The sequence below is a fragment of the Rhagoletis pomonella genome, unplaced genomic scaffold (assembly GCF_013731165.1).
Source record: "Rhagoletis pomonella isolate Grant_MI unplaced genomic scaffold, Rhpom_1.0 Rhpom_scaffold_00005, whole genome shotgun sequence".
Lineage (NCBI taxonomy): Eukaryota > Metazoa > Arthropoda > Insecta > Diptera > Tephritidae > Rhagoletis > Rhagoletis pomonella.
Window position 1 is genome coordinate 51,082,828 of NW_023458559.1, and position 12,500 is coordinate 51,095,327.

The window sequence follows — 12,500 nt, forward strand, 5'->3', positions numbered from 1 at the left end:
GCCATACCAACAAACTAACTTTACAACAATTTTTAACAACTGAAACATAAAAAAACAAGCATCATTAAATAAATTTCTGGTTTTACAGCGATATGATCACCGATCGCAGCCAAGACCAACAAGTGATCTACCTATGTACAAACATTGCTGAAAAAACTGGAGTGAAATGAAGGAAATTAAATAAAGAAATACTTAAGCTTGACTGACTGTCGTACTATACATACATACATATGTATGTATGTACATGCATGCACGTACATACAATAAATACTTAACTATACAGAGATGCCCGTGAGTACACACAATCCTAATCAAAAATCAAAACATGACAATCTACGAACATGATCATGTAGCAACGGCGGTCAACAGCGGATCAACATCGCAACAACAAAACGACACAAAGCCGTAACACATAGCAACATGGCGCGCAACATAGCAACTACATAGGTTTTAGCAACAGCAACAGCAACAGTTGCTGACATGCTGACAAACCATTTTCAAAGTGAAAAGCCAAGCAGCGACAGCCCGGCAAACTAAACAGCTTTTCTTCCACATACATACGTTATGTATGTATGTATGTAGGTACATGTATATGTACATAAGTACTCACGTGTGCGTTGCCTTAGTGGTTCAATCACGACCATTCGAATTGCCATAAAAATGCCGGTCAAAATAAAAGCGCTTAAATCCGCTAAGAGAAAAATAAACTTGACACACTTTTTAATTGCAAATCCAACGCGCATTAATACCGCCTTGTCATCGAAAGCGACGCGATCGACTGAGCATTATCAACCGATTTCGCGGCCCAAAACACACCCGCTGACGTAGGCTTGCAGACCGATTTGGCCATGACAGTGATACATATGTATGTATGTACGTCGCGCCGCCATCCGCCGCTGTGAGCTACTGCAATCAGCAACTACACCGTTGTGTGGTGCCAAGTGTGTTGACAGCTTTGTGGCGTTTAAGCCGCTTTCTCAAGCGCACATACATAGCTTCATTAATTTAAAAGTATGTAGTACGGTACTCCTTATATCCTGCTGATTGATCTTACCACTGCTGTATTTTTACCTCCCACTGTTTTATACTACATACATGTATGTATTAGGGATGTTAATTTTTCAGCTTTTTCCGATCCCGAAATTTTCGGTATGTTGTTATCATAATCCAGGGATTTTCAACAACTTCAATTGAAAAAATTGCTTATATATTGTTTGAGAAACTCTCCTGCTATAAAATAAACAATAAATAAATAAATGGGCTCGAAACCTAAATTTTTATTTAAAGCGGCGTTTTTATTTTTTCTCTTTGATGTCAGTATTTATTTTAAAGGACTTTGTAATTTCAAAGATATGATTAATTCCAAAAATTTATTTAAAAAATTCAATGCACTTTAGAATAAAAATATGGGTACCAAATGCAAGTGGAAATTTCTTTAGAATTTAAAAAAATTAAAATTCTTTTGGATTCACAAGGAAAAATAGGTATTTTTTGTAAGCTGAGTTCATATGAGTCCTTAACATATAGTAATTTTTTCAAAAACAAATATTGCGAAATTTCAAGCATAAAATTTTAAAACGACATTTTCAATACTTACAGTCCTTCTGCACCGAAAACTTGAACTTGTTTAAATAAAAGATTTCCTCTTTAATTTGATACCCATACATACTTCTTCTCTAAGCACATTTTTCTAAATTTTTTAAATCATTTTTGAATTATTGACGTCAGAGTGAAAAACTATTAACGCAATTTTGCTATATTTGACCCATGGTTTCGCAAATATGTATATTGATATTTGTGTTTAATATTTACTATCGCGCGGTCTTATACGTGTAATGAACTAGACATATCAAAAAAAAATATTAATTATAAAATACAAAAATTAAATATAGCCAATAGTCAAGAAAAGGACTTTCTATTATTGCCATCAGTGCAATTTGCAAATCCCGAAAATCCCGGGACTATTTGACAAGAATCCCAGGATTTTCGGTACCTTAAAAAGGCCCGGATCCCGGGATTAACATTCCTAGTATGTATGTATGTTCATATACCTATATGTGCTAAATGTGAACTTACCCTCAATTCGTCTGGCTGCATAAAGTGTACAATTTTTACGGCGTCGCGATCCGCTTCGGACACACAAAACGCTTTCTCGTTATGCAACAAATCATAGACAACGCGCAGCGCTTTCCAATCATCGGCCAGATTAAGACGTATCTTATCAATCTCATCGGCTGTAGTTTTTGTTATCGTTGCCCTGTTGGACATGTTTGTTGTTGTTGTTATGGTTTTTGTGTTTGAGTTGGGTTGTTTGTTGTTGTTGATTAACTTTAGTTTGCACTAATCGTTAGTTAAGACTCTACAGATGTCGATTTGTTGATTTGTTGAAAATTTCACCGCGGTCAGTTATATTTGTAAGAGGCCTAATAATAATAAAAAAAAAACACGGATAGAAAAATAAATACAAGTTTTATGGGAATACAATGCAAATTGTGACAATTAAAGTAATAATAACAATTAACTTTTTAATAATAATGCATACGTAGAAGTAAGTTTTCGAGGTGAGATTGAAATAAGAACGATATCAAAAAATGTAAAAAATAACATTCATGGTATTATACAAAATACATGCCCCATTAGTTGAGGTTAGGAATATTAAAGGGTAGGCGCTCGAAGTGTTGTCAATTAAAAATTGTATAATTTGTAAATTTTTTTAACATCAATTCATTATAAAAACTACTAAAAGTTTATGAAAAGTGTATTACACTTGTGTCTTTTTTATGCGGATTTGAATTTATGCGGTTTCTCAAGCCATTTTTTCGCTACAGCGATTTAGATTTTTTGAGAGTTGTTATTAACTTTTTCAGTGTGTAACACCGGGGACATACATTTGGTATTTCTTCGTAGCATTTCCAAAATACCATATGTCTGTCACCAAATATAAATTCAAAATACTACGTGAGCAACCTTGTATTTTTGTAGAAAGAATACAACTTCCCGGAGATTGTAGTTTTGTGGCATTCTCATTTCGAATGGGCATTTCGCACTGAACATACCCAAAAATGACAGATGTCAGCTGCTCATCTATCAAAAAATCATTGAAACTTTCGCGCGATTGAAGCCAAAAGTTTATAAAGCAAGTTTTGATGCAATAAATGTATAAGCAATTTTTTAATTTTTATGTATATGTGTTGTTATAAACATTAAAATGCAAAAATTGCTTTTATATTACATCAAAACCTGCGGCTGCAGTCGACAATGAGCGAAAATGGATTGAACGGTAAACTAATAAATAAATTTATAGTTCAATTGTTTATTAGTTTGCCGTTAGGTTTGTGTCTTCTAAGCGTACATCGAAAGTGTAGTATCACAGAACCAATCTGAGATTATTCATAAAACTATAGATCGGTTTGGTGAACAGCCAAGACATTTACGTCTTAAGTAATTACAGCAGATGGCAGAAAACATATAGCGCAAATAAATTTCTATAATAAAAATAGCATATAAGAGGCTGTTAAATCATTAGTTAAACTTTACTACAGAAAGATTACACAGAATTTTCTCATATGCCTCATATGATACCCTCTTCTTTTGATGATGATCACGGCAAACATAGGAAGGACTATGATTTGAGGGTATGCACCTGGAATATCCGAGCCCTTAATCGGGGAGGTACCTTTGCCCGGCTGGTTGGTGTCCTAGGGAAAACGCTGACGTCACCGGCATCCATGAAATGCGAAGGACGGGGCGAGGAAGGTAAGCGGTAAAGGAGCGCAATTCGGTGTTGGATTTGTGATGGGAGAGAGACCGGCGTTCACTCTAGTGGACAAAACTGCTTGAGCTGACGGCCTGTCAGCTGAGCTATTCAATTACGATGGAAAGGAGCTAATAAGATGCATGCCCGACCACTGGAATTCAAGTTCGCTCTGCCCAATCCACAAGAAAGGCGACCCCACCATGCGTGCCAACTACCGCGGGATCAGCCTTCTAAGCATAGGTTGCAAGGTCTTATCGAATGTATTGTGTGAAAGACTGAATACCACCGTCAATGAACTGATTGGACCTTATCGGTGCGGCTCTAGACCTCGCAAATCCCTCATAGACCAGGTATTCACAATACGTCAAATTCTGTAAAAGACCCGCGAGAAAAAGATGGACACCTAATTATTTGTCGACTTTAAAGCCGCTTTCGACTGCATTAAAAGGAGTTGCCTATACGCCGCTATGTCTGAATTTGGGCTCCCCTCAAAACTCATACGGCTGTGTTAAATAACGTTGAGCTCTGCCAGAAACGCCTCCAAACGGGGTTTCAGAAAGGGTGACTTTCTTTCATGTGACCTTTTTAGTCTGATGTTGGAGAAGATAATACGAGCTGTAGAAGTGAACCGCTCAGGAACAATTTACTACAAGACGGTACAATTGTTGGCTTATGCCGATGACACGGACATAATCGGTAAGAAAAACCGCGAAGTCTGTTCTGCCTTTTCCAATTTGGTCAAGGAAGCAAAGCGAATAGGTCTGGGTGGTAAACGAGGACAACATGAAGTATCTCCTGTCATCAAACAAACACCGGGAGTGGAACGATACATGACGGTAGGAAGTTTAGTTTGAGTTAAAGTCTCACACTGAAAAAAGAAAAGTTCTGTAACCATAGGCAAATTTTCTCCATTTTGAGTCCCTTTTGTCGAACATAAGGCCTCATACTCATAAATCGAATAGACTCGGAACTGGATACTAGGACGGCCATTCATTCCACCAACCTTATATAGTTTTTTCTTTTTTGTATTTTTTTTATACAAAGCCTAAGAAAAATAACATCTGAAAAAGACTTGCGTGCCAAATGAACTTTTCTCTCAAAGTTTAAACTGCTGGAAAATATATAAAAGGATTAAAATTTAATAACTAATTAATACAACTAAAGTAAAATCTGTGGAAAACTAACACTAAATTACTTTTTTCGCAAAATCTATAAAGGACTCTTTTACTTCTCGAAAAAAAACCCGGGTAACAGTTATGCCACGCTGTATAATGAGCTAGACATTTATAAAAAAAAATATTAGTTATTAAATTAAAAAAATATAGCCATACTAGTCAAAAAACCAGTTTCTATTATTGCCATCAGTGCAAATTACAAATCCCGAAAATTCGGAGATTGTTTGCCAAGAATCCCGGGATTTTCGGTACCTAAAAAAGGCCCTAGGAGTTCTAAAAAGTATGAGGTATGACAGCAACTTAGCAGACTTAGCCAGAAGTGAAACAGATAATCGCTTCCAAGCTCCAACTGACTTCCGCATACTCACTTGAGAAGAACTTCGACTAACAAAAGTCCAAACTTTATCTTCTTTTAAAATGGTTTAACAGAGAAACTAAGTAAATCACTGTAGTAGTGCAGTTAAATACATACATGCATATGTAAATAAATATGTATGAGAGCAAAATTATCTTTATCTAATCACTTTCTGCATACTTATTCACTGATAAAATTTTCTTAGCATTGTATCTAGATTTATCGTATTTTATAATTTCTTTTTGCAATTTTGTATTTTAAACCCGCAGTTGCAGTAGCTGAGATGGTCTAGGAGAAACAGGTTTAAAAGCAAATGCAAAAATTCTAACAAACCGGATATGCAAAAGAAAACACACCTACGATTCTGCACAAATCCGCTTTCAACACCACAACAACTTGCACTTTTTTGCCAAACAAATAACTGATATTTTTCTCACTTTCACAACTCCATAGAATAGCTTTCAAATTCACTTTTACACATTTTGTTATACCTTAAACGCTTTTAGCTCGAGAGATACTGTCACCCAAACGCGTTCGACGTTGTCGATCGAATGTGGAATTATGTACATACCAAATGAATATGCAATCAACCACCCGCCACCTACTACCTTTCTGCTATCTGCTGCTTTCAATTCAATACACGAATATAATACATATGTACATATCTATCTATGTAAGTACATTGACTTGTGTATACTACGTACGATTCTGTGTCAATGATTTTATTTGTTCTACAATTTACTTTAAAAAGCGGACTCTAGCTGCTCCTCGCCCGCAAGCGGATTGGCATAGTCCGCAAATAACAACAACAACAAAAAAGTCCATGTAATCACCCGCCAATAATCTGAGCGCAGACGCCTGATGATCAGTCAATATTTGCATTCTTACACTACAGTGATGTGTGGAACATGCGCAGGGCCTGGGATCGTGCCATTCACATCAAAAACAAAAGCAAAGAAATTAACGGTCACCCCTCGGCAGGCAATGGCAAACCTCCGAGATAATTTCTCACAGTCTACGGGAGGGCAGAAACAACCTCAACATTCTTCAGCTCTTTTGTCCAATAGCTAGTGCGGATTGGTTTGGATCTTCCTTGATATATGGAGCAATCCTTCTTTCTACCTCTGATGTATATATTTTGTTTGGTCTTCCACTTCTCGTGGTCGTTCCAAATTTCCTTTTTATATTTCGTTCCTAATGTACTCAAAAGAACTTTTATTCTGTTTTTTTCGTAAATTTTAAGCGTTTTTGTTTAACACAATGTTTTGCAAAAACACTAAACATTAATGATTAAAATAAAATGAAAGTGTTGTTTTCTTTCGAGCTATGTTTTTTATAGTGTAACGAATAAAAGCAATCATACATTCTACGAAAGAAGTGCAGATATTACAAGTAAAGCTGTCGTAAATAATAAATTTTGCCTAAATTTTCTAACTACACTGTAATTTAAAATTAGTAAAAACGGTTATTTTACTTAGTGCGTCTGTTCCTGGCTTAGGCTTGCCGTTGATAGATAACTAATGAAATTGCCTATTTATGGAGCCCCACATTGCAGCGCGAGGCTCAGCGTAGGCGATGTTAAAAACATTGTATGCTTGAAAGCAGTGGTCGGCAGACCATAGCTCACTGAGCGCTCTCTGAGCACATGTGTGTTTCACACGTATGTATGTATACGAGCGGCAGCTGAGCAGTGCATTTAACGCACACAGTCTCTTTGGATAATGGGCGTGTCGCCGCCCACTTATGACCACAAATGTGTATCTCGGTAACCTATTCATCAAATTCAACCAAAATTGGTGCACCTTATAATCTTGGTACGGTATAGCAATTTCTTGAAAATTATTCAAATCGGACTAGAATTACACCCCCTTCTCGTATAACGGTAAATTTCTAAAATACAAAAAATCCGATATTTAAAAAACTGAGAACACTAATTTTTTACTCCAAGTTTATACTTACAACAGTCTATTAACAATAAATATGACTGTTATAGACTTTTAGGAAGAAGGCGTGGCACCACCCTCTTTATGACTACAAAGGTCTATCTCGGTAACCGGTTTATTGATTACTACCAAACTTGGTCCAATGATTTCATTAAGTCAGCATATTATCGAAAACATTTGAAATCGGAATAAACACCCCAGCTTTTCATGCAAAGGTATTTGAGAGAAAGTTGAAACGATGATATTTTATACCTGCGCCGGGTATAAAAAATTCGGTTTCGCCCGAACCTTTACCTCTTTACTTGTTTTTATCTGCATTTGAGCAATTTCTAAAATTTTACAGAACTAAGCTATGAGAAGAAGATCTGTACGTGAGTTTGAAATTATAATTTTAATTTACACAAGACTGTACATACTATGGTCTCTGCTATCGCTTATTTGGTTTTATCAATTCAAGTTTTGATGTGATTACATTATACATTAAACATAATATTCCAATCGCTCTTTGGCATAAATTTTTAATAGGCTGCTGCTTTTTTTCTTAAGTGTTTTTCATTAAAGGCTTATCACCAAACTTTTGGCAATTTCAATCTAATTCGCTAATTTAATATGCCTATATATTTAAGTATGCATGTACATATGTATGTATATTTGTTTCATCTTCCCCTTCCCTGCAGTGAAAGCAACTAGTAGTTCTGAGCTAAATTCCTACTTGCTTCCCTTACAACTCAACTAAGTAGTTCGTCTTCTACTTACATACATATGTATGTATGCATATTAGGGCGGGTCAATTTTTATGGGGGATTTTTTTTTCGGCTATGTGCGTATAGCGCAGAAGTGTAAAGGTATCCACACACCTATGCGATTCTGTCGGTGCGAATCTGTTCCGACAAAAATTACAACAATGCCGTCAACAGTTTTAAATGAGGAACTACACACTTATACGATTTTGATGCAGCGATTTATTCGAACATCCACAGTTCTTCTTTTCGTCGTGCCGAAATCACAGACTGACGCGTTTTAAGAACGAAAATAGTCAATAGAAGGATTTTACAATATTAAATCAAAAATTGAACGTAAGAAAACAAAACATGTTTGATGTAGAAAAGTTAAGAATCTTTTTTTGTTGAAAAATATTTTTTTTGTCTATAAATTTACAGTTTTTACTGCGATAAAATCGGACAGATGTGTGCGTACATGCATTTTCGAAGCAGTAACGTATGTAGCATCAAAAACGATGCGGATTCATTCCGACAGAATCGCACGGGTATGTGGATGCCTTAATTCTAAACAAATTTGCCGAAGAAACCATGGGCTGTAGGGTCGTATAGAAGTGCTTAAATTTTGTATAAAACAAACTATAAGGGATTTTTTGGTAAAGGGAATTGTTTCTTCACTTATTTTCTTCTTAAAGTATTTTCTTCGAAATCCATTTTAGCAATTTGGCAAGCTTGAAATTGATTTTAGACCTATGGTTTCTTTGGCAAATTTGTTTAGAATTACACGTAGAATTCTGCTATGCTATACGCGTATAGTCCAAAAAATTTACGCACCCTAATGCGTTCCATGTTAGCAACACGCATTTTTTACTTGGCGATCTTGCATTGGTAGCATCTTCTGCAGCAGCCAGTAACTAGTTATCTTCAGCGGGTAACTGACTTAACTTCCACGGAAACAACTTCTATGGGCCCGTGGAAGTTATTTCAGACTTAATTTCCACTAAGATAAGACATAACTTCCATGGAATTTATGTCATGACATAACTTTCCGAAGATTTCCACGAAAATTTCATGAAAGTTATGTCATGACTTAATTTCCACAATAATTAGATCGACAGGGAGGGGAGCGCTCCGCTCGCTCACCCCTCCCCTCTTTGGCGATCTAATTATTACTATTTAGGACAAAAAACAATTACGGTTTCAGTTAAACCAGAGGCTCCCAAACTCATTTTTCTCGTAGACCCCTTTCAAAACTTTACTGGTTTCGGTGGACTCCCTGATGTTCGTTTCTAACATATTCCCAAAGCTCATCAAAAAATGTGAAGATTAAATTTGACGATGTGAATTCCAAAAAAAGAACCTTCAATAAAAATTTTACGATATTTATGTGATCCTTTAACAATAACTTGGAGGCCTTATCGATTTCAGAATCCCGCCGAAGATTTTCTTTTTTTTTTTGTTCTTGACCGGTGGCTGATAACCATCATTCGTAACTCGCAAAAGTTGGGTAGAAATGTCATCCTCTTCTTATATTAGAAGCGAAAGAATATGCAGCATTAGCTTTCTAAAGCCAAAGTGGTTCGCATTTTTGAACTGAAAACCGAAAGTTCCTTCAACATTTTCTACAAATAAAGCGCGAAATTAAAACATAACCTGATAAGTCATAAGCGTTCCACTCACCAGTTTTAACCAACAGCTTCGTAAATATTCGAAAATTGACCGCAATAATGTAAAGCAATTGGAATTCATCTTTTGGCCCAAAATCTTTTATAAATCCATTATTTTATTTAGTGGTAAACACAATAATCACAGGCAGCAACAGCAAGCGCGTCAGGTGCAACGGGCCCAAGATAGACCTCACTCCTCCCTCACTCCCCGTATCGCGACCAGCCTTCCAAGGTATACGAAACTTCTACAACTCAACTGCAACGGACTCCAGAGCAAGATTGAGGAGATAGTAGTCTGTATGGGTCGGCATGGCATATTGATAGCTGCGGTCCAAGAAACGAAGTTGCACAGCCGCCTACAATGTGCTCCGTAAAGATCGCGAGCGAGACAGTGGCGGATTAGCGTTCATCCTACACCACACAGTGCAGTATCGGCTTATCGAAGAAGACATCGACCCGAGGGACACCACCCTAGAATGTCAGGGCATAGCTGTCCGGTCAGGCGATGTCGAGCTCGAAATATTTCACGTCTATATACCCCCCGTCACCTGCTTCCCGGCAGGATATCACCCTGTCATAGGTGCGCTAATCAGAGGTGAAAACCGAATTGCAGTAGGTGACTTCTGGCACTCAAGGCTGGCCAATGATCATAGGGGAAATCTCTTGGCTGAGCAGATAGACGATTCGACATTCTTCACCATGAACGACAATGCCCCCACCAGGATTGTTGGTAGCTGCAGTAGCTCGCCGAACCTTACAATTGCTAGCGCTGCTCTGATCAATATCATATCATGGCGACCTATGCTAACACTAGCATCCGACCATCTACCCATAATCATCTCGATCAATAAGCCCACCGACTTTGCTCCCGCGGACCACCGAACCTAGACCAACTTTAACAAAGCTGATTGGGACGGCTTCGCGGAAGTTACCGAGAGCAGTTTCACCGCCCTTTCCACACCCACAAACATACATGCTGGCGAACGCCACTTCCGCAGGGTAGTCACTGCCGCAGCGGCTCGCTTCATCCCGTCCGGACGTATCGTGGAAATCCGCCCAAATTTCCCGGCCAAAGCAGCTGTACTAGCAAATGAGTGTGACCACCTACGCCAAGTCGATCCCGGGGACCCTCGTCTGAGGGACCTTAATTTGGAGATTCGGCAACTGGCAAATCAACACAAAAACTAAAACCTCGTATGTAACTTGAGAATAGAAATCGCTGCATCTTTTAGGCGCATCAATATTACATAGTTACATCCCGAGCTAATAAAGGGAAGGTAAAAATCAGCGCATTTTTTAGCCGCTTAAAACTTGCCCTTGCTTTTCTACCGATCTATCATTCTAAAAATTCAGATTAAAAAGTTCAAAATTTAGACAAAAATTTGTTGAATTTTTCAAAGTTTTGATTAAAGTATGAAAGATATTTTTATAAAAAAATAGCGGAAAAATTTTAGCCGCGTGCAGAATTTGTTTATTTGCATATGTGCATACATATAAAAGCATCTACATAGGTATGTATACATATGTATTTACAAACATTTGTATGCGTTTGTCTTTTAGCGTGTTTATAATTTTTTTTTTTTATGAAGACTTTACTGATTGTTGACGAAAATATGGTTTAGAATATCTTCGTAAATTTATATTTATTAATAATTTTCGGCAACTTTGATGAAAATAATGGTTTCCTAAAATTTATCCAGAGAATTTTGTCTAATAAATAAAAACGGGTTTTCGATTAAATTCAATTAAAAGGGCATTAAAATTAACTACCAAAAGTCATTTTGTTGATAGATATAAACGTGCACAAAAATAAATAACATTTCACAATTGCAAATTTATTCAAATTCGGTTAATTTGGTGCCGCTCTGCGCTCACGCCGTTAAAAAGTGGTGAACTTCTAGAGCACTCAATGTTAAAAATTTAAGGTGGTGAACTTCTAGAGCATTTCTGATCTATTACAAAATTCCAACGAGTACCCAGCCGACACCGGAACGAAGGTTCGCTTTAGCGAATAATTTGCGAAAGAAAGTCTTCCACACATTGTTCGCTAGCTCGATAATTTTTTGGAGTGGCAACACATTTTTGTTTTGACAAACTTTGTTCGAGTATTGGAAGTGAGATAAAGAAAATATTATTATTTCTATAAAGTGTTTGGCATTTAAGATGATTAAATAACTAAAATATAGTTTGTTTCATAAAATTTGCATTCGATTGTAGTTTACAAGCGTGTATATTGGCAAAAAGAAAGTGCCGCAATTTTATACGCGCGGCTAGCCATGCAGCAGCCGCAATATCGATATTCCAACCACAACAGGCAGTCACGTGGAAGGCGAGTCTTTCAGAATAAGATTAGCAAAATGGGTGTCTGGTAATACTATTAGTTAACAGTATTCAATAATAATAATTAATAATAGTTAAATATATTACTTTTATATAAAAATAATTTCTTTGGTTTTTCATTAAGCGGGACCAAGATGGTAATAGGAAAAGAAAAAACAATTGCTAGCAATATTGTAAAAGATCCGAAAAAAATGTCATAAACAATTAGCAAACCAATTCAAAAGTGATCCGCTAACGATACGTTTTCAAACCCTCGAGAACGATACTCTGTCTGCCACAAACAGAGCGATGCGTCGTGGGGAAATATTCCGAAAAAGGTCGATTAGCGATTATCGTTTTCAACAGTTTAGTTCGTAAAAGGTCCGCAAAACATTTCTTTACGATATTGCTTGCGAATATTTGGTCGGCTGGGTAACGTTCTCTGTCAGAAAAGCTCTAGAAGTTCACCACCTTAAATTTTTAACATAGATTGCTCTAGAAGCTCACCACTTTTTAACAGCGTGAGCTCAGAGCGGTGCAAAATTAACAGAAATTGCAATTGGAG

The 12,500-nt window shown here is 36.9% G+C and overlaps 2 protein-coding genes across 2 annotated transcripts in view; one reads left to right on the forward strand and one right to left on the reverse strand.

Annotated features, from left to right (window-relative positions):
• LOC118740140 (glutamate decarboxylase 1-like) overlaps positions 1–5,865 on the reverse strand; it is an 8,238-nt gene extending 2,373 nt beyond the window's left edge. The window contains exons 1-3 of the mRNA XM_036471634.1: positions 5,779–5,865; positions 2,077–2,423; positions 1,813–1,840 (exon numbers count right to left, since the gene is read on the reverse strand). Coding sequence (XP_036327527.1) covers positions 1,813–1,840; positions 2,077–2,268 — 220 coding nt within the window. The 5' untranslated portion in view covers positions 2,269–2,423; positions 5,779–5,865. The remainder of the gene's footprint in view (positions 1–1,812; positions 1,841–2,076; positions 2,424–5,778) is intronic.
• LOC118739162 (uncharacterized membrane protein DDB_G0293934-like) overlaps positions 1–12,500 on the forward strand; it is a gene marked incomplete in the record, with an annotated part of 266,030 nt that overhangs the window by 141,384 nt on the left and 112,146 nt on the right.